The following is a 25,294-nucleotide window of genomic DNA, read 5'->3' on the forward strand; positions in this document are numbered from 1 at the left end:
CACTTGCTGCTCTCGTGTGAATCCAAGAAACTGCCTTCCTCAAAGGGGCCCTGGTTGTCACCTCCCGCAGCCATTTCACCCATTATTGTCTAGTATCTCTTTCATTAGGACGTTCCAACCCTCTGCCACTTGTTTTAGAGATGAGCTCCCTGGCTCAGTGGGCCTTTCAGAACCTGGAACCAGATGGAGGTGGAGATAAGAAAGTAAGATAGAACAGGCGGGCCAAGTTCACTGAAACTTAAGAAAATCATGTTTAGACTCTGTTTTAAAAAATCCAGGCTGGCTCCCATTCTATAGCATGAAGGGCAAGTCCATGTTCTTCTCACCAGTGCCCACGTAGATGTAGCCATAGTGCTTGGTGCGGGGAGCATGGTAGAAGGTGAGGCCTGGCCAGAGCAGGCTGCGCAGCACCACCAGGGCATTGCCCCTCTCCATCTGGATACTCCAGGACCCTGAGAGGAGACAGGCAGGAGGTGAGGTCTGAGTGCTGCTGGAGCCAGAGCTCTGCCCTTTGTGCTGTGGCCCCTGGCAGCCAAGCCCAGGTGCTAAGGTTCCACTGGAGAAAGACCATTTAATTCTCCAGGTGCTTTACTCCGATTGCCTTTTAGCCATTATTCTTTTCATTTTAAGAGACATAGTCTCACTCTGTCGCCCAGGCTGGAGTGCGGTGGTGCAACCACAACTCAACCTCAGCTTTGACTCCTGGGCTCAAGCAATCCTCCCACCTTAGCCTCCAGAGCAGCTGTGACCATGGGCATGCACCACCATACCCAGCTAACTTTTTTGGTTTTTTGTAGAGATGGGGCCTCACTTTGTTGCCCAGGCTGGTCTCAAACTCCTGGGCTCAGGCGATCCTCCCCCCTTGACCTCCCGAAGTGCTGGGATTACAGATGTGAGCCACCACACCCAGCCCTTTTAGCCATCTCACTGCTCATTAAAACAACTTTCAGGGGGAGGGTAAAGGAAATGAAAAGAGGTGAAACTCAAACCAGTCTATTTTGTTCCTGTCAGCAGGTCTAGCTAAAGGTTGAGTTGGGGAGGAGGCTGAATCCACAGGCAGAGGGGAGTTAGGCTGGGCCAAGGAAGAGACACCAACTCCTCCCACACTACCCAGTACAGTCACCAGTTCTCGTGTGGTTTGCCCCTACTTGCCGTTTTGCTCTGTCTTCCCCATTTCCTGAAGCCTCTCCTGAGTTGGTTTAGACCAGATCAGGAAAGGAAGGCTCAAATAGAAGTTTGGGCAGTTCAGGCCTCCTAGCTCAATGGCCCTTTCTGGCAGCTGGTAGACTGGGAGCCATCCTTATTGGGAGGGGACTTGGGCTGCCCCTAATGAGCCTTTGTCCTAGGTTCTGCCCTGGTTTTTGCCTCCCCACACAGGAGCAGCCCAGCTCAGGGCTGAGTCGTGCAGCCATGAGGACTTGGCTGGAAGGGCCTGATTCAGCTCCAGAACCCAGGGAGGGAGCCACAGTGTGGGAGGAAGGAGCCTGGGAAAATCGCCTCTGGATGCAGATCTGGGGCTTCTATTCCCCTGCGCACTGAGGCCTCTCCCGGCCCAGCCACAGCCCTGCTCCAGGCCCTGCGAGAAAGGCAAATGCTTTGAAAGTTTTGGTGTTGGACCAGCCAGCCATGCGCTGAGAGCCGCTCTTCAGCCTTCATCAGCTGCCAGCTCAGCCCGGCTGCTTGGCTCCTGCTGCCCCAGCTTCCCACAGGCCACCTCCAACCATGGTCCACCCTAGTCACTCCACACCCTGCAGCCTCACAACTCAGTCCCCACCCACTAGGCGCTACCCTGCATCCAAGAAACCTGATTGCCAGGAACCCCTGACCCTCATGGCAGCTCAGCCCTACTCAGGGTACAGCCGCCTGCCCAGGTCAAAACCAGAGTTTTCTGGGAGTATATAGTTTGGCTGTCCCTGGTCCTGCTCAGGGAGAAGCCAGTCACAAAGCTCACTTTAGCACTATGCAGTGGCCAGCACCAAGTGCCATCGCCCATGCAAAGGTTGAAGTCAGATTCACAGTGTGGACTTGTCAGCCCACACAGTACCTGCTGGACAACATCAAGAAGAAAGTAGAGTGTCCCTGTGTTAGCCGGGCTCCAGCTGGAACACTGCCCCTGAGAAGGAATATTTCCCCTGACTCTTAAGTTTTCTCTGGGTGCTTGGGGTCCTCTGCCTCTCAGACCTGCCCTCAGAGTTTGATAGTTCCTAGCCTGGTACTTTCCTGGTCATGCATCTCCAGAAAACAGATTGCTTAGGGTTGATGAGGGTGGGGGGTCCAATAGGACAAAGTGTTCCTACTCCACTGCTTCAGCCTTGGACAAGAAGCACAGACCCAGGAAGATCCATTCCCTCCCTTGATCACCCCACCAGCCTAGAGTATCATCAGGGTTCAGGCTCCATAGGACACAGTCCTTCAGCCCCTTGAGCTAAGACAGACCAGACTGCCTTATCTGTATCTGCCTACCGAGGGAGGGCAGCTTGCAGCCTGCCTGGGCCAGGTGCTGCCCTGGAGAAAATGGAATCCTGGAGTCCTCCAACCTAGACCCTTCTCAGTTCATTGCTGCCAGCACCTTAGCATGCCTGGGCAAGGGCTTGGTCCTGCCCTGCCCTCACACCAGCCTGCCTGCCTAGGCTTTGGCCACCTCTTGCCGCCAGTATATAATGTGGGGGGCGGGGGGCAGTGTTCTTGGACAGAGTGGCCTAGGCCTATCAGCGGGGACGGACTCCTACCCAGAGAGCAAGGAGAAACTGGCAGGGCAGCTAGGGAAATACAGTGCCCCCGCCTGGCAGGGAGCAATGCTGCACAGGCGGGAGGGTGCTGGTGGAATACGGTAGCAGCATGTGGGGCCAGTGAGAAAACCACTGCCTCCCTCCCTCGCATTCCTGTCACACTCCTGTCCTCTCCTCGTCCCTGGCTCAGCTGGTCGCCCGGGAAACACACAGACTCAACGTGCCAGGAGTCACGTAGCATCTACCTGAAGAGCCAAGCACTTGCTGTCACCTTCACTCACTTTCTTACTGCAACTGCTGAACAGGCTGAGCCCAGCCAGCTGCTGTCGCCGCCTCCAGGACTCAGGGAAAAGCCCCCTGCAGACTTGGTGCTGCAGGTTCACAGCCCCCTCTCTTTCTCTCCCCGAATCCCTCCTGCCCCCTAGCAGCCACTCTTCTCCAGAAGCTGTGTTTTGAGGATGTGATAGGTTCAGGTTGGTAAGTCAGGAGGGGGGCCTCCTGGGTTTCCTGGGCCCCCAGGGTCTCACCCACCTTGCTAGTATGGAAACCCCATGCTGGGGCGTACTTACTCTAATTACATTCTCCTGCCATCCTGGAAGAAAGGCAGCTCTGGGATTAAGATCGACGGAGAGTAGGCCAGGCTGGGGACCAGGGCTGTCCGGGGGCAACAGATGGCTTAAATCCTCTCAGATGAGCACCAAAAAAATTTTAGTCACACACAAAAAATAAATGGCCATGGGTTTCCAGTGGGAGAAGCACCCCCACCCCCTACAAGGGCCGTAAGAATCATATACCACCTAGACGCCTGAGGACAGAGGAGGAGGAGGGAGAAACCCCTGGTTGCCAGATCCCTATCAAATCAATGAGTAGCAGAGTCAGGCTGCGTGGCCCAGAAGGCTGAACACTTGTCAGCCAGGCTTCCAAGGAACTGGGGCAGGAAGAGCCACCTGCACACGTCCCGAAGGGAAGGCTGACCCTGGGCACCATGTGCTCCACCACCCTCGGCTCCCGTATGCTTGCCTCCCTCGCCCCCTTCCCGGTCCTCAACAACCACCAGCAGTAGCTTTCAAAGGCTGCTTTCAAAGGCAGCCAGGGAGGCAGGCCCATTGCTGCCCTCTGCTGCCTGAACTGAGCATTGCTGCTGAGAAATTGCTTGGGAGGGAGCCCCAGTCTGTGCACCTGGCAATTCTGAGGCCTCTGCACCAGCCCAGAGTGGAGCAAGGAGAGGAGCAGTGCCCTCCAGCTCTCCTCCTTTACCTCCCAGGACACCGATTCTTGCAAGGCACCTTCTAGTTTACATTTCCCTTTCCCATCCTCTGTTTCATTTGATCTTCCCAAACACCCAAGGGAGGTGTCTTTCTTATTCCAAGGGTATCACAGGTGCCTGTTGTAGCTGCTCCGTGGCTATTTGCTGATATAGTGGAAGTTCAGGGAGCATTGAATGGCAAGATACTACCTAGGAATCTAGGCTCCTGACCGGCACGGTGGCTCACGCCTGTAATCCCAGCACTTTGGGAGGCTGAAATGGGCATATCACCTGAGATCAGGAGTTCGAGAGCAGCCTGGCCAACATGGTGAACCCTCATCTCTGCTAAAAATAACAAAATTAGGCGTGGTGGCATGCACCTGTAATCCCAGCTACTTGGGAGGCTGAGGCAGGAGAACCGCTTGAACCCAGGAGGCAGAGGTTGTAGTGAGCCGAGGTGGCAGCGAGACTCTGTCACAAATATATATATATATATATATATATTATATATGAAACCTCCTGACTCACGGCTGCATCTATGCCACCTGGCTGCAGCCCAAGGTCAGAGAACTCTTAGTCATTACCCTGGATCCAGCAGGGGGACAGTCCTGCCACCCCAGAACCAGCTACCCACTCCCATGGAACTTTGCAGATCCCTGGATACGGCATGACAACTCATGAGGACAACAGCTCTCCCCCTCCTCTCTTCAGCCAAGGTGTCTCTTGTCACTTTGGCCAAGGGACAAGATGTCAAGTCATTGGCCTACCTCATGGACACAGAGCAGGAGTCCCAGGAACAGGGCCAACCTAAACCACACCTGCTCAGAAGCCACATGAAGTCACCCTGAACAACTGCCTCAGACCCTGAAAGGAAACAGGTATCCTAACTGGCCAGGAAACAGTTGCCAAATCCCATCCCTCCAGCCAGTCCTGGTGTCCCAGGGAACTCCTCCTTGGGGTTTTGGCCCCAATTAGCAGCCCAGCCCAGCTGCTGCCTGCCTGGCAGGGGAGCCTCCAAGCAGCTCAGACCGCTCTTTTCCTAGCTGATAAGGAAGGGGACTAGGGAGGAAAATCAGCTGTCTGCTCTCCTGTGACCATCCACACTTCCACTCCATCGCCATGACCCTCATCAAACCATCATGAGAAAAAGGTGGGCCTAGGCTGGGCATGGTGGCTTATACCTATAATCCCAGCACTTTGGGAGGCTGAGGTGGGTGGATCTCTTGAGCTGAGTTGTTCAAGACCAACCTGGGCAACATGGTGAAACCTCATCTCTACAAAAAATACAAAACCTAGCCAGGCATAGTGGTCCACACCTGTAGTCCCAGCTACTCGGGAGGCTGAGGTAGGAGGATCACTTGAGCCTGGGAGGCGGAGATTGCAGTGAGCCAAGATTGTCCCACTGGCCACTGCACTCCAGTCAGGGCAACAGAGCAAGACCATGTCAAATAAAAAAAAAAAGAAAAGAAAAACTGTGCCTGACTTCCTGGAGGCCTTCTGGTAGTAGTGGTTCTGGGAGGTGGGACCTGAAGGTTATGGGGAGGTTTCCCAAGGTAAGGCCAGGAGCATCCCTCCCCTGAGGCCCATGTGCACAGGAAATGCCAGGAGTCCTCAGCTTCCAAGGTTCCAGCTCATAAAGCAACATGGTGGGGTGGACTGGGAAGTGGAGCCAGCAGCTGATCCTGCAGCCCTGAGGTCATGACATCAGGGCAGGATGCCTAGGGCCTTGGGTAACTGCAGCTCACCCACCTGCCAGGCCCAGATCCCACAGCTCCCATAGGCCTGATGAATTCACTTGCCAACTGGACACATCAGAGTGGCTCACCAGGCTGGAGTGCAATGGTGACCAATCACAAGTAACATCAAACTCCTGAGCTCAAGCGATTCTGTCACCTTGACCTCCCAAAGCACTGGAATTACAGGCGTGGGCCACCTTGCCCAGCCCCCATCCCTGCAGCCTTTAGGAAGACTCCAAAGTCTCACATTTTACTTCTCCTGTTGCAAGGAAAGACAGCTGCCTCCAGGGTCCACCTTACCTGAGACGGCAGAGGGCAGATAGGGCTGATGGTGTTCCCTTAGGAAGATTTTGCTGGGCCCCACCCCATCTAGCTGACTTTGGTCTTGGCTGCAGAAGCTCTATCACCCTCTTCATCCCTCTCGCTGCACAGTGGACGAGGCTCCATGGGCAAGGCAGCGCTGCTACACCAGTCCCTCTCACCCAGCACAAAGGAGAGCCTCATCTTCTGATTCTGGAGCATCCAGCTACAGGTAAGAAGGCTGCAAAGGGCTTCCCAGACACACCCTGAATCAGGGGACAGGGCTGCTATCCTCAGATTAGGGGAATGAAGAGGACTTCTGTAGGCCCACCCCTCAGCCCCTGGCTCTGAGGTTCCATCACCACTACTGTTCCAGGCTCCCTTTGTCAACAAGGGGCGCACAGCCCCCATAGGCTCCTGGCAAGTCTGGGAGCAGAGATGGAGGAGATGAGGGGAGTCTGAGAAGTGTGTCTGATGGGCGAGAAATGCCCCAACCCCTATAGAGCTTCTTCATATCCCCCGACTTGTCCAGGAGACCCTCCTATCTGTCACTACAGCACTGACCCTGCTCAGAGTAGCTTGACTCAGATGTTCCTGTATGATGGAAGCCCAAATGGTCACTCCTTGGTGGCAGCTCCTCACTCAGAACCATTGCCTGGCCCCTGGGGCACTGCAGTAGCCCTGAGATGGCCTCATGATCCCTGGCTTGCCCTGCCCTGTCTCGAGCCACCTGTGCACCACTGCCTTATTGTCACAGACCTGCTCACAAGCCACCAGCAGCTTCTAAGGCCTTGGCCTTCTAGGCTGTCCTAGGCCTGCCCCAACTCATCTCTAAGGACTTGCTGCCACTAAAAAAATTACTATTAAGGCCGGGTGCGGTGGCTCACGCCTGTAGTCCCAGCTACTCAGGAGGCTGAGACACTAGAATCGCTTGAACCTGGGAGGCAGATGTTGCAGTGAGCCGAGATCGTGTCACCGCGCTCCAGCCTGGGCAACAAACTCCGTCTCAAACTCCGTTTCAAAATCATCATCATCATCATCATCATCATCATCATCATCATCACAGGCTCACTTTGATATATTGGTCTTCACAAACACTGCAGTTTTTATAAACTGAAGGTCTGTAGCCACCCTGTGTAAAGCAGTGTATCAGTGCCATTTTTCCAACAGCATGTGCTCACTTTGTATCTCTGTGTAACATTTTGGTAGTTTTCACAACTTTTCAAATTTTTTTGTGTGTGTGTGTGAGACAGAGTCTCGCTCTGTCACCAAGGCTGGAGTGCAGTGGCGTGATCTCGGCTCACTGCAACCTCTGCCTCCCAGGTTCAAGTGATTCTCATGTCTCAGCCTCCTGAGTAGCTGGGACTACAGGTGTGCACACTACACCTGGCTAATTTTTATATTTTTAGTATAGATGGGGTTTCACTATGTTGGCCAGACTGGTCTCGAACTCTTGGCCTCTAGTGATCCGCTGCCTCGGTCTTCCAAAGTGCTGGAATTACAGGCATGAGCCACCGCACTCGGCCCTTTTTTTTATTATTATATTTGTTACGGTGTTCTGTGATCAGTGATCTTTGATGTTACTATTGTATTGTTTTGGGGCACCACGAACTACATCCATTTAAGATGGCAAACCTAATTGATAAACATGTGTCTTCTGACTTCTCCCAACCCTCTCCCTCTCCTCAGGCCGCCCTATTCCCTGAGACACAACAGTCGTTAAATTAGGCGAATTAATAACTCTACAGAGGCTGGACACGTTGGTTCATGCCTGTAATCCCAGCACTCTGGGAGGCTGAGGGAGGTGGATCACCTGAGGTCAGGAGTTCGAGACCAGCCTGGCCAACATGGTGAAACCCTGTCTCTACTAAAAATACAAAAATTAGCCAGGCATGGTGGCACATGCCTGTAATCCCAGGTACTCAGGAGGCTGAGGCAGAAGAATCACTTGAACACAGGAGGCGAAGGTTGCAGTGAGCTGAGATCGTGCCATTGCACTCCAGCCTGGGCAACAGAGTGAGACTCTGTCTCAAAAATAAAATAAAATAAAATAACTCTACAGTAGCCTCTAAGTGTTAGGTGAAAGGAAGAATCCCACACCTCTTACTTTAAATCAAAAGCTAGAAATGACTAAGTTTAGTAAGGAAGGCATGTCAAAAGCTGAGATAGAGCCAGGCATTGTGGCTCATGCCTGTAATCCCAGCACTTTAGGAGGCTGAGACAGGAGTACTGTTTGAGTGCAGGAGTTCGAGACCAGCCTGGGCAACACAGCAAGACCCCATTTCTACAAAACAAAAAAAAAATTGCCAGGTACGGTGCACACACCTATTGTGTGTGCTGTTGCACTCCTCAAGAGGTTGAAGCAGGAGGATCACTTGAGCCCAGGAGTTCGAGGTTACAGTGAGTTATGATCACGTCACTGCACTCCAGCCTGGGTGATGAAGCAAGACCCTGTCTCTAAAACCAAAAATAAAAAAAAAAATTGAGATAGGCTGAAAGATAGGCCTCTTATACCAAACAGCTAAGCTGTGAATACAAATAAAAGTCCTTGAAGGAAATTAAAAGTGCAACTCCAGTGAACAGATAAATGATAAGAAAGTGAAACAGCCTTCTTGCTGATATGTAGAAAGTTTGAGTGGTCTAGATAGGAAATCAAACCAGCCACAACCTTCTCTTAAGCCAAAGCCTAATCCGGAGCAAGGTCCTAACTCTCTTCAATTCTATAAAGGCTGAGAGCTGCCGGGCGCGGTGGCTCAAGCCTGTAATCCCAGCACTTTGGGAGGCCGAGACGGGCGGATCACAAGGTCAGGAGATCGAGACCATCCTGGTGAACACAGTGAAACCCCGTCTCTACTAAAAAATACAAAAAACTAGCCGGGCGAGGTGGCGGGCGCTTATAGTCCCAGCTACTTGGGAGGCTGAGGCAGGAGAATGGCGGGAACCCGGGAGGGGAAGCTTGCAGTGAGCTGCCTGGGTGACAGAGCAAGACTCCGCCTCAAAAAAAAAAAAAAAAAGGCTGAGAGCTGAGGAAGCTACAGAAGAAATGTTGGAAGCTAACAAAGGTTAGTTCATTGACTGGGCATGGTTGCTCATGCCTGTGATCCTAGCACTTTGGGAGACTGAGGCAGGAGGATGGCTTGAGCCAAGGGGTTGGGGCCAGCCTGAGCAACATAGGGAGATCCTGTCTCTACAAGAAATAAGTCAGGCATAGTGGCACACACCTGTAGTCCCAACTACTCAGGAGGCTGAGGTGAGAAGATCACTTGAGCCTGGGAAGTCGAGGCTACAGTGAAGCATGATCACGCTGTTGCACTCCAGCCTGTGCAACAGAGTGAGACTCTGTCTCAATCAATCAATCAATGTTAGTTCATGAGATTTAAGGCAAGAAGCTGTCCCTATCACATAAAAGTACAAAGTGGAGTGGCAAGTGCTAATGTAGAAGCTGCAGCAAGTTAACCAGAAAACTCAGCTAAGATCACTGATTAAGCTGGCTACAATAAACATAGATTTTTAATGGAGATGAAACAGCCTTCTATTGGAAGAATATGCCATCTAGGACCTTTTTTTTTTTTTTTCTGAGACAGAGTCTCGCTCTGTCACCCAGGCTGGAGTGCAGTGGCACAATCTTGGCTCACTGCAACCTCTGCCTCCCAGGTTCAAACAGTTCTCCTGCCTCAGCCTCCCGAATAGCTGGGATTACAGGTGCAGGCCACCATGCCTGGCTAATTTTTGTATTTTTAGTAGAGATGGGATTTCACTATGTTGGCCAGGCTGCTCTCGAACTCCTGACCTCAGGTGATCCGCCCACCTTGGCCTCCCAAAGTGTTGAGATGACAGGCGTGAACCACCGCACCCGGCCTAACATCTAGGACTTTCACAGCTAAAGAGAAGTCAATACCTCTCTGTCTCCGTCTCAAAAAAAAAAAAGCTTCAAAGAACAGGCTGACTCTTGTTAGGGGCTCATACAGCTGGTGACTTTAAGTTGAAGCCAATGCTCATTTACCATTTTGAAAATCCTAGGGCCCTTAAGAATTATGCTAAATCTGCTCTGCCTGTGCTCTATAGATGGAACAACAAACCCTGGATGACAGCATGTCTGTTCACAGCCCGGTTTACTGAATACTTTAAGTCCACTTTTGAGACCTACTGCTCAGAAAAAAGGATGCCTTTCAAATTACTACTGCTCATTGACAATGCACCTAGTCACCCAAGAGCTCTGAAGGAGATGTACAACGAGATTAAAGTCGTTTTCCTGCCTGCTAACACGACATCCATCCTGCATCCATGGATCCAGAAGTGACTTCACCTTTCAAGTCTTATTTTAAAAAGACATTTCATAAAGCTATAACTGCCATAGATAATGATTCCTCTGATGGATCTGGGCAAAGTAAATTTAAAACATTTTGGAAAAGATTCATCATTTTAGATGACATTAAGAATATTCATGACTCGGCCAGGTGCGGTGGTTCACACCTGTAATCCCAGCACTTTGGGAGGGTGAAACGGGCAGATCACAAGGTCAGGAGATCAAAACCATCCTGGTTAACACAGTAAAACCCCGTCTCTACTAAAAATACAAAAAAATAGCTGGGCGTGGTGATGGGCGCCTGTAGTCCCAGCTACTCAGGAGACTGAGGAAGAAAAATCACTTGAACCCGGGAGGTGGAGGTTGCAGTGAGCTGAGATCATGCCACTGTACTCCAGCCTGGGCGACACAGTGAGACTCTGTCTCAAAAAATAAATAAATAAATAAATAAGAATATGTATGACTCATGGGAGGTCAAAATGTCAACATTAACAGGAGTTTGGGAGAAGTTGATTCCAACCCTCATGGATGATATTAACAAGTTCAATACTTCAGTGGAGGGCCAAGCACAGTGCCTCACACCAGTAAGCCCAACATTTTGGAAGGCTGAGGTGGGTGGATCACTTGAGGTCAGGAGTTCAAGACCAGCCTGGCCAACATGGTGAACTCATCTCTACTGAAGATACAAAAAATAGCCAGGCATTGTGGCGCATGCCTGTAATCCAGCTGTTTAGTAGGCTGAGGCAGGAAAATCACTTGAACCCAGGAGGCAGGGGTTGCAGTGAGCTGAGATCACACCACTGCATTCCAGCCTGGGCAAAAGAGCAAGACTCTGTATCAAAAAAAAAAAAAAAAAAAAAAAAAAAAAAAAAAAAAAAAAAAAAAAAAAAAAAAAAAAAAAAAGGCCAGGCTGGGCGCGGTGGCTCACACCTGTAATCCAACACTTTGGGAGGCCAAGGTGGGCAGATCACCTGAGGTCATGAGTTCAAGAGCAGCCTGGACAACTTCGTGAAACCCTGTCTCTACTGAAAATATTTTAAAAATTAGCCAGGCACAGTGGCAGGCACCTGTAATTCCAGCTATTCAGGAGGCTGAGGCAGGATAATCGCTTGAACCTGGGAGGCAGAGGTTGCAGTGAGCTGAGATGGCACCATTGCACTCCAGCCTGGGTGACAGAGTGAGACTCCATTTCAAAAAATAATAATAATAAAACGTCAAAATAAAAGTAAAAAGTAGAAATACAAAAATTAGCCGATCATGGGCCAGGCATGGTGGTTCACGCCTGTAATCCCAGCACTTTGGGAGGCCAAGGCGGACAGATCACAAGGTCAGGAGATCAAGCCATAGATTTTTAATGGAGATGAAACAGCCTTCTATTGGAAGAATATGCCATCTAGGACTTTTTTTTTTTTTTTTGAGACAGAGTCTCGCTCTGTCACTCAGGCTGGAGTGCAGTGGCACAAGTGCTCTGTCACCCAGGCTGGAGTGCAGTGGAGTGCAGTGGCTAACACAGTGAAACCCCATCTCTACTAAAAAAAATACAAAAAATTGGCCAGGCGTGATGGCGGGCGCCTGTAGTCCCAGCTACTTGGGAGGCTGAGGCAGGAGAATGGCGTAAACCCGGGAGGTGGAGCTTGCAATGAGCCGAGATCATGCCACTGCACTCCAGCCTGGGCAACAAAGCGAGACTCCATCTCAAAAAAAAAAAATTAGCCGGGCTTGGTGGCTGGTGCTTGTAATCCCAGCTATTCAGTAAGCTGAGGCAGGATAATCTCTTGAACCCAGAAGGCGGAGGTGGCAATGAGCTGAGATCATGCCATTGCATTCCAGGCTGGGTTACAAGAGTGAGACTCCATCTCAAAACAAAAAGAAAGACTTCAGTGGAAGAAGTAACTGCAGACATGGTGGAACTAGAAAAAGAACTAGAATTCAGAAGTGGAGCCTGAAGATGTGACTGAATTGCTGCAACCTCATGAATGGATGATGGGTTACTTGAATGGATGAGGGGTTGCTTCTTATAGATGAGCAAAGAAAGTGGTTTCTTAAGCTGGAACCCACTCCTAGTGAAGATGCTGTGAACATGGTTGAAATGAGAACATCAAAGGATTAAGAATATTACCTAAGCCAGGTTCGGTGGCTCACACCTGTAATCCCAGCACTTTGGGAGGCCGAGGCAGGCAGATCACAAGGTCAAGAAATCGAGACCATCCTGGCCAACATGGTGAAACCCCATCTCTACTAAAAATACAAAAATTAGCTGGGCATGGCCGGGCACGGTGGCTCAGGCCTGTAATCCCAGCACTTTGGAAAGTTGAGGTGGGCAGATCACAAGGTCAGAAGATCAAGACCATCCTGGCTAACACGGTGAAACCCCATCGACTAAAAATAAAAATTAAAAAAAAATTAGCCAGGCATGGTGGCAGGCGCCTGTAGTCCCAGCTACTCGAGAGGCTGAGGCGGGAAAATGGCATAAACCTGGGAGGTGGAACTTGCAGTGAGCCGAGATCGTGCCACTGCACTCCAGCCAAGGCAACAAAGCAAGACTCTGTCTCAAAAAAAAAAAATTAGCTGGGCATGGTGGCGCGCACCTGTAGTCCCAGCTACTCAGGAGGCTAAGGCAGGAGAATCGCTTGAACCCGGGAGGTGGAGGTTGCAGTGAGCCACTGCACTCCAGCCTGGCAACAGAATGAGACTCCGTCTCAAAAAAAAAAAAAAGAATATTACCTAAACTTAATTGATAAAGTAGTAGCAGGGTTTGAAAGGATTAATTCCAATGCTGAAAGAAATTCTACTGTGGATAAAATGCTATCAAACAGTACTGCATGCTAGATAAATCTTTTGTGAAAGGAAGAGTCCATTGATGTGGCAAGCTTTGTTGTCGTCTTGTTTTAGAAAATTGCCATAGCCACCCCAGCCTTCAGCAATCACCACCCTGACCAGTCAGCAACCATCAACATCAAGGCAACACCCTCCACCAGCAAAAAGATTACAATTCACTGACCGGTCAGGTGATCATTAGTATTGTTATGAAATAAAGAATTTTAATTGTTTTAACATTTTAGACATAATGCTATTGCATACTTAACAAACTATAGTATAGTATAAACACAACTTTTCAAAAAATGTGTGACTCACTTTACTGCAGTATTCACTTTATTGTGGTGGTCAGGAACCAAACTTGCAATATCTCTGAGGTATTTTTCTTTTTTTTTTTTTTGAGACGGAGTTTTGCTCTGTTGCCCAGGCTGGAGTGCAATGGCACAATCTCAGCTCACTGCAACCTCTGCCTCCCAGGTTCAAGCAATTCTCCCTACCTCAGCCTCCCAAGTAGCTGGGTTTACAGGCACACGCTACCACACCCAGCTAATTTTTCTATTTTTAGTAGAGACGGGGTTTTGCCATGTTGGCCAGGCCGGTCTCGAACTCCTGACCTCCAGTGATCTGCCCACCTTGGCCTCCCAAAGTGCTGGGACCACCGTGCCCAGCTGGTGTGTTCATTTTCATTTGAGTCCTTACTATGCATTAGGCACTGTTATAAATATTTTGTACATGAGTTTACTCATTTAATTCTCGCATCCAAATGCTCACCAGGCCTGACCCTGCTTAGCTTCCAAGATCAGAAGAGATTAGGCATGTTCAGGGTGGTATAGGAGTAGTCCATTTAATTCTCATAACAACTCAATGAGGTAGAAAATATCAATTCTCCCCTTTATAGAAATGAGAAAACTGAGGCACAGGGAAATGGAGGGATTTGCATGAAGTCACACAGCTAGTAAGGGGCCAATTCAGGATTCCAACCCAGCCTGTCTGATTCCACAGACCTTGCGTCGCCATCCCCATCCTGAGATACCGCCCAGTTGGGTCGTTCACTGCTCTTCAGAAGTGTTTCCCCCTAGAGGTGTGGGTGACTATTGTCCTGTAGTTCCTATTGTCATTTAAACTATTGCTACTTAACAATCCAGTTCATGCCAGAGCTGCGGAGTCTAACACTTTAACACTTACTGTGTCCTTGGGTTTAACTCTCTGAGCCCCTGTTTCCTCATCTGTAAAATGGGGATAAAAATAATAGGCTGGCTGTGAAAATTAAAATGAGATAAGGCATGGCAAGAGCTGAGTACGGTGCCTGGCACACGATAAGCGCATCATGTTTCATGAGTTAGTTGTTATTGTTGTCATTATCATTGCCGTCATCATCATTAGATCCTTCTCATTCTCAGGAACACCCAACAAGGGAAGAGAAAGAAGTGGGGCGCTGAGTCTGTGCCTTGGTCCTGGCCACCAGTGGCCTAGAGCCTGGCACCTGAATTGGGTCATAGCATCCGAGGACATGTTGTTCTCTACGGGAGATGCTCAAGGGAAGGAAATGGGGTCAGCAGCACCAGCTATGTGCCAAGCATTATATCCAGTCCCCAAATCCCAGACTCCCAAAAGTAACAGCTGAGATGTAAGTATGGCTAATATTTTCAGGGATATTTGGGAGAAGATTCCCAACCTGCCTCCATTCAAGATTGCTACAAAAATCAAGAGACACTGAGATACCTCCTCTCTGTGAAAACATATGGAAAACAATCCTACCTTTTGTAATTCAAGAACATTCATCAGTGTGTACTATAAACTGGGCCCTGGGGAAGCCCCACCCTCAAAAACCCATGGTGAACTACCAATTCCCACTAGGCCCTTGGTTCCAGTCTCAGAGAAAAATGGCAGGTGGCATGGCCCACTGCTGTGGCCTGAGGACAGATTCCATGGCCTCAAGGTAATGGACTATTACCTTTGGGAATGTCATGCTCCAAGGAGTCCATGAAATCCAGGGAGGGGTCCAGGTCAGCCTTCTCAAGCAAGGTCTTATTCTTTAGCTCAACAGGCTCCCTGAAATGGAAGTAGGAGCTGAGCTTCTTGGCCTCAGACAAGGACAGTCCTAGAAAGAGGTGGCAGGCAGGAAAAGGATGGTTAGCCCAAAACCCCCCAGCCCCCTTTCTCTCTGCACTGGGACCACATGGTAGGGCTTACAAAAGACCCTGTCAACCACTGACAGAGAACTGAAGGAAGGAAAGGGATTAGCGTTCCCTCAGTCCAAACTCGGACCAGATCCTGCCATAAACAGAGTCCAGCCAGGCGCGATGGCTCATGCCTGTAATCGCAGCACTTTGGAAAGCCAAGGCAGGCAGATCACCTGAAGTCGGGAGTTTGAGAACAGCCCGGCCAACATGGCAAAACCCTGTCTCTACTAAAAATACAAAAATTAGCCGGGCATGGTAGTGGGTGTCTGTAATCCCAGCTACTCGGGAGGCTGAGGTAGGAGAATCCCTTGAACCCAGAAGGCAGGGGTTGCAGTGAGCCAAGATCGTGCCACTGCACTCCAGCCTGGATGACAACAGCGAAACTCCATCAAGAAAGAAGGAAAGGAAAGGAGGGAGGGAGGGAGGAAAGGAGGAAAAAAGGGGAAGGAAGGAAGGAAGGAAGGAAGGAAGGAAGGAAGGAAGGAAGGAAGGAAGGAAGGAAGGAAGTCCAAGTAGGAAGGAGATAGGAAAAGGCAGGTAGCCCAGACCCATGTAAAGCCCTGGGACCAAGGGACTACATGCTCTCCCACTCCTCAGGCTGAAGAGAGTCAGGGACCAGTGACTGGGGAGCCCATACTGACCACTGGTGCCAGGTCACTCCCAGGTGATAAGGTCACAGCTACTTCTTCTCTGATAAAGTGTGTAAGTACCCCTGCTGGACTCCCAGACATATGTTCTATTGTGCTTGGGAAAAGATACCCCCCAGCCCTTGAGAAGGGCCCCAGAGAACTCACCTTCAAAGGTCCGATTGACATGGGTGGGTCCAAAAGGTGTCTTGAAGAGGGCGCCTCGGGGGATGATGGCCACAGCCTTGTCAATCTGGTCAATGACAGACACCAAGCGGGTCTCTTCCTTGATTTGGACCTGAGGAGACAGGAGAGGAGCCCCCGCTGCCAGGGCACTGTGCCCATCCACCCCTGGCACAAGGTCCCTCTGCATGGCCATCTCACCTGCACCACCACAGTGTAGTGGACACCAGAGCCACACAGATCACTCTGGGCAAGCCCTCACCTTCCTTCCTATCAAGATTTTCTTCCTCTCTTTTTATTTATTTTTTAATTCATAATACATACAGGTGGTATGATATTCAAAACTACAAAAAAAAAAAAATCAGTCTTTCTCTCACTCCAGTCTCTGAGCCCCTAGTTGCCCTCACTGGGGACAACCATCATTGAAGGTTTCTCGTGTACTCTTCCAGAGGCATACCATCCTATCAGCATATTTAAATGTTGCTTATTTTGCCTTTTTAAAATATAAAAGTAATCATGCTTACTGTAGAATATTTGGATAATACAGAAAGACATACCAAAGAGAATTAAAACCATTCATAACCCTACCTCCTAAAGATAATCACTGATAACATATTGGTATACTTTCTTTGTGTTTTGCTGTTGTTGTTGTTGTTGTTTTGTCTTTGTTTTTGTTTTGAGACAGGGTCTCACTCTGTCACCCAGGCTGGAATGCAGTGGTGCAATCATGGCTCACTGCAGCCTCAACTTCTCAGGCTCAGGTGATCCTCCCACCTCAGCCTCCCCAGTAGCTGGGAGTACAAGCACATGTCACCAGACCTGGCGAATTTCTGTTTTTTATTATTATTTATTTATTTATTTTTGAGACAGAGTCTTGCTCTGTCACCCAGGATGGAGTGCAGTGCAGTGATCTCAGCTCACTGCAATCTCTACCTCCTGGGTTCAAGTGATTCTCCTGCCTCAGCCTCCTGAGTAGCTGGGACTACAGGAGTGCGCCACCGCACCCAGCTAATTTTTGTATTTTTAGTAGAGACAGAGTTTTACCATGTTGGCCAGGCTGGTCTTGAACTCCTGACCTCAGGTGATCCACCCACCTTGGCCTCCCAGACTGCTGGGATTACAGGTGTGAGCCACTATGCGTGGTCAATTTTTGTATTTTTGGTAGAGACAGGGTTTCTCCATGTTGCCCAGGTTGATCTCCAACTCCTGGGCTCAAGCAGTCTACCTGCCTCAGCCTTCAAAGTGCTAGGATTACAGGGTAAGCCACAGCACCCAGCCCTCTATGCATATATTTAAAGCAAAATTAGAGTCACAGTTTATATTGTTTCATATCCTTCTCTTCAGTTTAACATTATTTTGCAAGCATTTCCCCTATCATACCATTTTTACACAGATGAAATTTAGTTACAATTACTATCTAGGGCAACCCTGAACAAAAGGATTTCATAGAGATTTGTGGAAGAGCTCGACAGAGAATGTATGTCAACAGAGGCCCCCAGAGAATCACGGAGCCACCTATTTGCCATTGGTGGCCTACCTGAATGGTTTACAAAAGAAAGGTAGAAACTAAGCTTTAACAAGTGCTGAGGCCAGAGTCTTTAAATATGTCACCTTATTTAATCCACACAAGCCTGCAAAGCAAATACACTTATCTCAATTTTACAGAAAAATGATAATAAAACTGAGGCTTACGGCTGGGTGCGGTGGTTCACACCTGTAATCCCAGCACTTTGGGAGGCCGAGGTGGGCAGATCACCTGAGGTCGGGAGTTTGAGACCAGCCTGATCAACGTGTAGAAACCCCGTCTCTACTAAAAATATAAAATTAGCCGGGTGAGGTGCCAGGTGACTGTAATCCCAGCTACTTGGGAGACTGAAGCAGGAGAATCACTTGAACCTGGGAGGCAGAGGCTGCGGTGAGCCAAGATCGTGCCATTGCACTCCAGCCTGGGTGTGACAGCGAAACTCCATCTCAAAAAAAAAAAGAATGGGAAGGCTCTTTAAGACACTGATATAGAAAGATCTCCAAAATATATTGTTAGGTGAAAAAAAGCAAGGTTCGGAATCATGTGTGTAACATACTGCCATGTTTTGTTTTGTTTAGTTTTGTTAAGGTAAAAAGAGAATATGTATAGGTATGGTGTTTGTTGAGGCTTGTACTTGCATGAACTGTCTCCAGAAGCAGCAACTAGAAATTTAATGTGAATTCAAATGCCTAGGGGAGTTTTTTTTTTTTTTTTCTGAGACAGAGTCTCGCTTTGTCGCCCAGGCTGGAGTGCAGTGGTGCGATCTAGGTTCACCGCAAGCTCTGCCTCCCGGGTTCACGCCATTCTCCTGCCTCATCCTCCTGAGTAGCTGCGACTATAGGCGCCCGCCAGCACGCCCAGCTAATTTTTTGTATTTTTAGTAGAGATGGGGTTTCACCATGTTAGCCAGGATGGTCTCGATCTCCTGACCTCGTGATCCGCCCGCCTCGGCCTCTCAAAGTGCTGGGATTACAGGCGTGAGCCACTGCGCCTGGCCTGTTGCCATAATTTCTATTGGGCTGGGTTCTGGATGAGCCCAGGCTCTCTTTTAGGCCCTCCTCCTGCTCTCCTCTTCACTCACCACTATTTCTTCTTCAAAGACCTTTTCACCTTCATTCACCTTCTGCAGCTCAGTGTGTTCATATTCATATGATGGGTCCCCCATGAAGCGGCCCTTCACCACAGACGACTGTGCCACCATCTCCTCTGTGGCAGGGGGCAAGAGGCTCCACTCTGTGCAGTTCAGGCTGCCAACAATATTCACATCACTCTTGGATTCAAACTCCCCTGCTCACCCACTATTCCTATTATCTTCCCTTCTTTCTAGTGGGTTAGGCCCAGGAAAAGCTGTTGAAATGGCCACCTTTCCTCCCAATGCTGTCATGAGACCATCAGAAGCCCCAAGTGCTGACTGGGCATGGTGACTCATGCCTGTAATCCCAGCACTTTGGGAGGCTGAGGTGAGCGGATCACTTGAGGTCAGGACTTCAAGACCAGCCTGGCCAACATGGTGAAACCCCGTCTCTTCTAAAAATACAAAAATTAGCGGGACATGGTGGCACATGCCTTTAGTCCCAGCTACTCAGGAGGCTGAGGCAGAAGAATCGCTTAAACCAGGGAGGCGGAGGTTGCAGTGAACCAAGATTTCCCCAGCCTGGGTGACAGATTGAGACTCCGTCTCAAAAAAAGAAAAAGAAGCCCCAAGTGCTAATGGTGAACACACCCCTCATATGTGATAAACAGATTCAATTTCATTCATTCCATGTATGCTGAAATTAAATGAGCCTCTTCCTAGATATCTGGACTATGAAATTCCAGATGAGTTTCTGGTAGCTGAACTTTTCTCAATTGTGTGGACCCATGTTTTGGTGGGCCCTAAATTCATGCTCCGCCTGCCCACTGAGTCAACAGCACAACCATTTCATCCCATTTCTCAGAAATGCCCAGCCTATGTTCAAGGACTTCTCCTTCGAGCCCTTCGGGAGCACTCACCAGGCCCACCCAGTCCCTTCTTTCTCACTTCCTGCTGCTGGAGGTCCTGCCCACTCCTCTCAAATATACCCTGGGCCTAGGTCCCCAGTCTGGCCTCTGCTCATCTTCCTGCCCTTCACTCTCCACCAGTTCCCCCTCAACATAAAAACTGCTCAGCTGGCCGGGCACGGTGGCTCATGCTTGTACTCCCAGTACTTTGGGAGACCGAAGTGGGCAGATCACTCGAGACCAGCCTGGCCAACATGGTGAAACCCTGTCTCTACTAAAAATACAAAAAAATTAGCCAGGCCTGGTGGCAGGTGCCTGTAATCCCAGCTACTCGGAAGGCCAAGGCAGGAGAATCGCTCAAACCCAGGAGGCAGAGGTTGCAGTGAGCTGAGATCATGCCATTGCAATTCGGCCTGGGCAGCAAGAGCAAAACTCCGTCTCAAAAAAACAAAAACAAAAACAAAACAAAAAAACTACTCAGCCTACTAAAACAGCAGCCCCCCAAATCCATGTCCTTCTAGAAAATGCTGTTCCTGTCCTTCCCTCCCTCTTTCCCAACTCTCAGCAATAACCTCAGAACAACAATTGCCCTGTGGGGGCCTTTCCTCCCCATCATTTTCACTCTTCAGCCCACTATGCCATGATTTCTGCGCCCACCACTTCAAGAAACTGCTTGGGAGAAGGCCATCCATGACATGTAACAGCCAACAAATGCATCTCCATCCAGTTCTATTTCCTCTGACATCTCCCTTCCTCCTTCTCCAGGGTCTTAAGTATTTCCAGGGACCTATTCTCACCCTTCTTTTCTTTTTGCAGTCTTACCCACCTGCCTTCCAGAGCCCCAGCTACTACCTAGTCCATATCCAGAATCCAACAACTTCCACAGCTCCCACCCTGGCCCAAGCCACCATCCCCTACTGTCTAGATATTACCATAGACTCCTAACTAGTCTTCCTGCCTCCACATCTATTCCCCTTTGGACTAGTCCCCACCCAACTGTTCACACCTAAGCCATCATGTCACTCCTCTGCGGAACCTTCCAATGGCTTCCCATTAAGCCAAGTCATACAATGCCTCACAAGGCCCTGCGTGATTGTTTCCTACTCCTCACCTCTCTGAATCTTGTGTCCTACAATACTCCCCTCACTCATTCTTCTCTAGCCACACTAGTCTCCATGCGATTCCACAAACACAGTAAGCACACAGGTGCATTTGTACTTGCCTACTTGCCTAGAATTCTCTTCCCTCAGATATTTAAGTAATTCACTCTCTCAGTCACTTCAGGTATCTTGTCAAATGTGACCTTATCAAAGAGGCTATCCCTGACCAAACTATTTAAAATAGTACCCCATCCTGTATTCTCTCTTTTTTTTTTTTTTTTTTTTTTTTTTGTGACGGAGTTTCACTCTTGTTGCCCAGGCTGGAGTGCAATGGTGCGATCTCAGCTCACTGCAACCTCTGCCTCCCGGGTTCAAGCGATTCTCCTGCCTCAACCCCCCAAGTAGCTGGGACTACAGGCTTGCAACACCATGCCCGGCTAATTTTGTATTTTTAGTGGAGACAGGGTTTCTCCATGTTGGTTAGGCTAGTCTCGAACTCCCGACCTCAGGTGATCCACCTGCCTTGGCCTTCCAAAGTGCTGGGATTACAGGCATGAGCCACTGCGCCTGGCCCATCCTGTATTATCTATCCCCCTTAGCTTTTAATATCATCTGACATAGAACAGATGTGTGTGTTTAGCTATTGTCTATCTTTCCTTCCCTGTCCCCTAAACACACACTACAATGTAAGCTCTACAAAGACAAGGATTTCATTTACCACTGAGCTCCTGGTGCCTAAATCAATGCCTCGCACGTGACAGCACACAGTAGGTGCTCAGCAAATGCTTATAGAATAAAATGAAATGAATCCCAAATCTGTATCTTCAGTTCAACTTTTTCTTCTATATTCCACATCTGTACTTTAATATACTTTCTTAACACCTTGTAACTCAGGCACCTCACACCAAATTCACTATGTCTTCCCTAGTCCTGTCCCTGAATTCTCTCCTACTGAGTGGTGTTAGTACTTAACTTACTCAGCTGCCTAAGCTAGGAGGGGTCAGCCTTGACCTCTTCTTTATAACAATCCTTATTCAACCTCACATGTCCTGACAATTCTAGCACTTAAATCTTTCCAACCCATCCCCTCCTCTGCATTCCCTGGGCTACGTCTTCCTTTCAGGCCTCATTCATATGGACACTACAATGGACTCCTAACCACAGTGCTCACCACACTTTCAGGCCATTCTGCCCACTCTGATCTGAGCAGGCTCTTCTTGCAAGCCCCTCAGTAGCTCCCCATGTTCTATAAACAAAGTTCCATATCCTTTTGCCTCTAGAACCAGTTCTACACAACATCATACTACTGTTCTCCTGAACACTCTGAGCCTTCCCCAGCCAACAAGTTTGTCTAACTGTTCCCTAAATAAATAAGCCGTGACAGCCTATTTATTTATTTATTTATTGAGAAACAGGGTCTCGCTCTGTCACCCAGGCTGGAGCGCAATAGTGGTCCATAGCTAACTGCAACTTTGAACTCTTGGGCTCAATCCTCCCACCTCAGCTTACCGAGTAGCTGGGACTACAGGTGCACACCACCATGCCCTGCAAATTGTTTTTCTTTCCTTTTTTTTTTTTTTTTTGAGACAGAGTCTCGCTCTGTCACCCAGGCTGGATTGCAGTGGCATGATGACGGCTCACTGCAACCTCCGCCTCGCGGGTTCAAGCAATTCTGCCTCAGCCTACCGAGTAGCTGGGACTACAGGCACCCGCTACCACACCCGGCTAATTTTTCATATTTTCAGTAGAGACGGGTTTCACTGTGTTAGCCAGGATGGTCTCAATCTTCTGACCTCGTGATCCTCCCGCCTCGGCCTCCCAAAGTGCTGGAATTAAAGGCGTGAGCCACCACGCCCTGCCTTTTTTGTTTTTTTTAAGGGATGAGGTCTTGCTATATTGTCCAGGCTGACCGAATAGACTGCTTTATAAGGTAGTAAGCTCCCCTTTAGTCAAAAAGAGGCTGGCTGGGCGTGGTGGCTCACGCCTGTAATCCCAGCACTTTGGGAGGCCAATGTGGGTGGATTACTTGAGGCCAGGAGTTCAAGACCAGCCTAACCAACATAGTGAAACCCTGTCTCTACTAAAATTACGAAAATAAGAATAAATAAGCCGGGCGTGGTGGCTCAAGCCTGTAATCCCAGCACTTTGGGAGGCCGAGACGGGCGGATCACGAAGTCAGGAGACCGAGACCATCCTGGCCAACACGGTGAAACCCCGTCTCTACTAAAAAAAATACAAAAAAATTAGCCGGGCGAGGTGGCGGGCGCCTGTAGTCCCAGCTACTCGGGAGGCTGGGGCAGGAGAATGGCGTAAACCCGGGAGGCGGAGCTTGCAGTGAGCTGAGATCCGGCCACAGCACTCCAGCCTGGGCGGCAGAGCGAGACTCCGTCTCAAAAAACAAACAAACAAAAAAGAATAAATAAATAAATAAATAAATAACCGGTGTAGTGGCGCGCGCCTGTAATCCCAGCTACTCGGGAGGCTGAGGCAGGAGAATCGCTTGAACCGGGGAGGCGGAGGGGCAGTGAACCAAGACGGCGATACTGCAATCCAGTCTGGGTGACAGAGCGAGACTCTGTCTCGAAACAAAAATAAATAAATAAATAGGCTGGATGGTCCTGTATGGTAGTGACCAGGGAGTATGGTAGTGACCAGGGAATTTTCCCCAGCTCTCTCCCCATTCCGCATTCGTTCTCTACTTCCAAAAGCGCCTCCAGCTGCAGAGCAGACACCTCCATTAAAGAGCACCATCCACGCCCTCGGGCGTCTGACCCTTCTCCAAACTGAGCCAGGCCCAGCACTTGGCTGGAACCTGGTTTCTTCTCCAGGTCCGCATTTTCCAGAAACCTTCCCACTGCTTCACCTGCGTTCTTGGCCCGGCCTCTCTTATAAACCCATCCGCACCTAAGTTTCTCTTGGCCTCCTCAGGCGGAGAACACGCTCTCGCAGTGCCCCGCCCTCCGGGACCTCCCCCGTCCATTGCCCCGTCCACTCAGGCACCGCCCTAGCCTCAGATTCCACGACTTCTCCAACCCTGCCTTTTCCCTCAACCACCTCTTGACCGTCCCCAGGCCCGCCCCATCAGGCCCTAGGCCCTTCCCCATTCCACTCATCTCAGATCCCGCCCACATCTCCCTTGGCTCCATGGGCTCCGCCCCTTTCAATTGCTACGACCCGCCCACCCCGCTCTGCCTCCAGGTAGCCACCCTCTGGGGTCCGGCGATGGCCCCGCCCCGGCGGCCTCCTCACCTGTAGAGCGTCTTGCGCGGTGCGAGCTGGTCCTCACTCAGGCCTTGCGCGATGTAGTAATCGGCGACGAGGCCAAGGATGCGGCCCCAGAAGAGAACCCGATCGTAGCGGTAGTCGCGCTTAACCAGCATAAGAGACGTGAGCAGCGAGGCCCGACGGTCTGGGCTGAGGCCCTGCCCACTGCCGGACGCCAGCTCCAGAGACAGCAAGAGGCTGTCGGCGTCCATCAGGCCAGCGTCTCTGCTCAACGCCTGTCGAGTTGCTAGGAGAAGCTGCCTCCATGGAGACCTGAAGCTCCGCCCTTCCGCCTAGCAGTACGCTGGGTTCCATCCACCCCACCGCCTACCGCCCAGCCCTCCTCCCCACGGAGGCCTGGGCAATCTTTAGCCCCCTCCCTCTTCCTTTCCAGGGTTTGGGACGGATGTCTTCAGTTGTCACGGCCACAGCATGGCTCCCCCTACTGTTAGGCTACAGTGTAGGGTTGGAGGTCCCAACCCAGCCTTTTTCCATAGATATTTGGCCCTCCCTGAGCCCTTTCACATAGTCGACAGAGTCTTCACCGTATATGCACCTGGGGTCTGGAAAGAAAACAATACAAAACCCCAACACTGACACTAACTGTACTATTTCACCCGTCATGTCACTTCTTGACCTCAGAATGATCTGTGAAGAAAATAATTTGAGATTTCTCCTGGCTCTAATTAAGATTCTGTCATCCCCACTACCTCCACCCTCACCCCACCCCAAGCCAGGTCTTACAGAATAAGATCCATCCATTCTCTTCCATCTTCACCAGCTGTCTTCTTTATCTACCCTTTCCATAGAAATATTCTAAGTGACAAATGAAAATCTAGGCAATGGGGCAATCTCATCAACTACCACCTTTCTCATCAACTATCAACTACCACCGACTGTTGTTTTTAGATCCAAATGGTAGCAAGAGATGAAAGGCCAGAACCTCACTGCAGCTGCAGCTTCACTCCCTGGGCTAGACTACTTCTCCACATTCACTTCTTGAGTCCCCAGGTTCCTCAGCAAGCTTGTTGCCACAGGAAATGGACTTTATTGTTAATGTTGCTAATTTGATATTTTCATTTCTGGATTCCTTTGAAGAGCACTCAGGAAATCAGAATGACCTGGGCCCCAGCTGATAAATAAGTGTCTAAATTACCCAGATAATTACTTTTTTGTCTGGGCATTGTTGGTTTTTGGGGATTGAGACACGGTCTCACTTTGTCACCCAGGTGGGAGTGTAGTGATGTGTGATGTCAGCTCACTGTAGCCTCAACCTCCTGGGCTCAAGTGATCTTCCTA

General features: G+C 49.8%; 1 protein-coding gene across 4 annotated transcripts; it reads right to left on the reverse strand.

The window, feature by feature from the left end:
- Nucleotides 1–52: 52 nt before the first annotated feature.
- Nucleotides 53–24,366, reverse strand: RSPH9 (radial spoke head component 9). 4 transcript variants are annotated; one of them, XM_017878138.1, is made up of 7 exons: nucleotides 23,981–24,366; nucleotides 18,733–18,898; nucleotides 16,112–16,241; nucleotides 15,089–15,235; nucleotides 4,743–4,839; nucleotides 3,299–3,383; nucleotides 53–452 (listed from the first exon to the last, which is right to left on the reverse strand). In XM_017878138.1, the coding sequence occupies exons 1-7, from the start codon at nucleotides 24,205–24,207 to the stop codon at nucleotides 135–137; spliced, it is 1,170 nt and encodes a 389-aa protein (XP_017733627.1). In that variant the 5' UTR covers nucleotides 24,208–24,366; the 3' UTR covers nucleotides 53–134. The 4 variants fall into 4 exon arrangements, with proteins under 4 accessions (XP_017733627.1, XP_017733628.1, XP_017733629.1 ...); XM_017878139.1 differs by lacking the exon at nucleotides 3,299–3,383 and having other exon boundaries at nucleotides 233–452; nucleotides 23,981–24,364; XM_017878141.1 differs by lacking the exon at nucleotides 4,743–4,839 and having other exon boundaries at nucleotides 361–452; nucleotides 23,981–24,362.
- Nucleotides 24,367–25,294: the final 928 nt, after the last annotated feature.

The sequence above is a fragment of the Rhinopithecus bieti genome, unplaced genomic scaffold, assembly GCF_001698545.2.
Source record: "Rhinopithecus bieti isolate Rb0 unplaced genomic scaffold, ASM169854v2 scaffold_9981, whole genome shotgun sequence".
Lineage (NCBI taxonomy): Eukaryota > Metazoa > Chordata > Mammalia > Primates > Cercopithecidae > Rhinopithecus > Rhinopithecus bieti.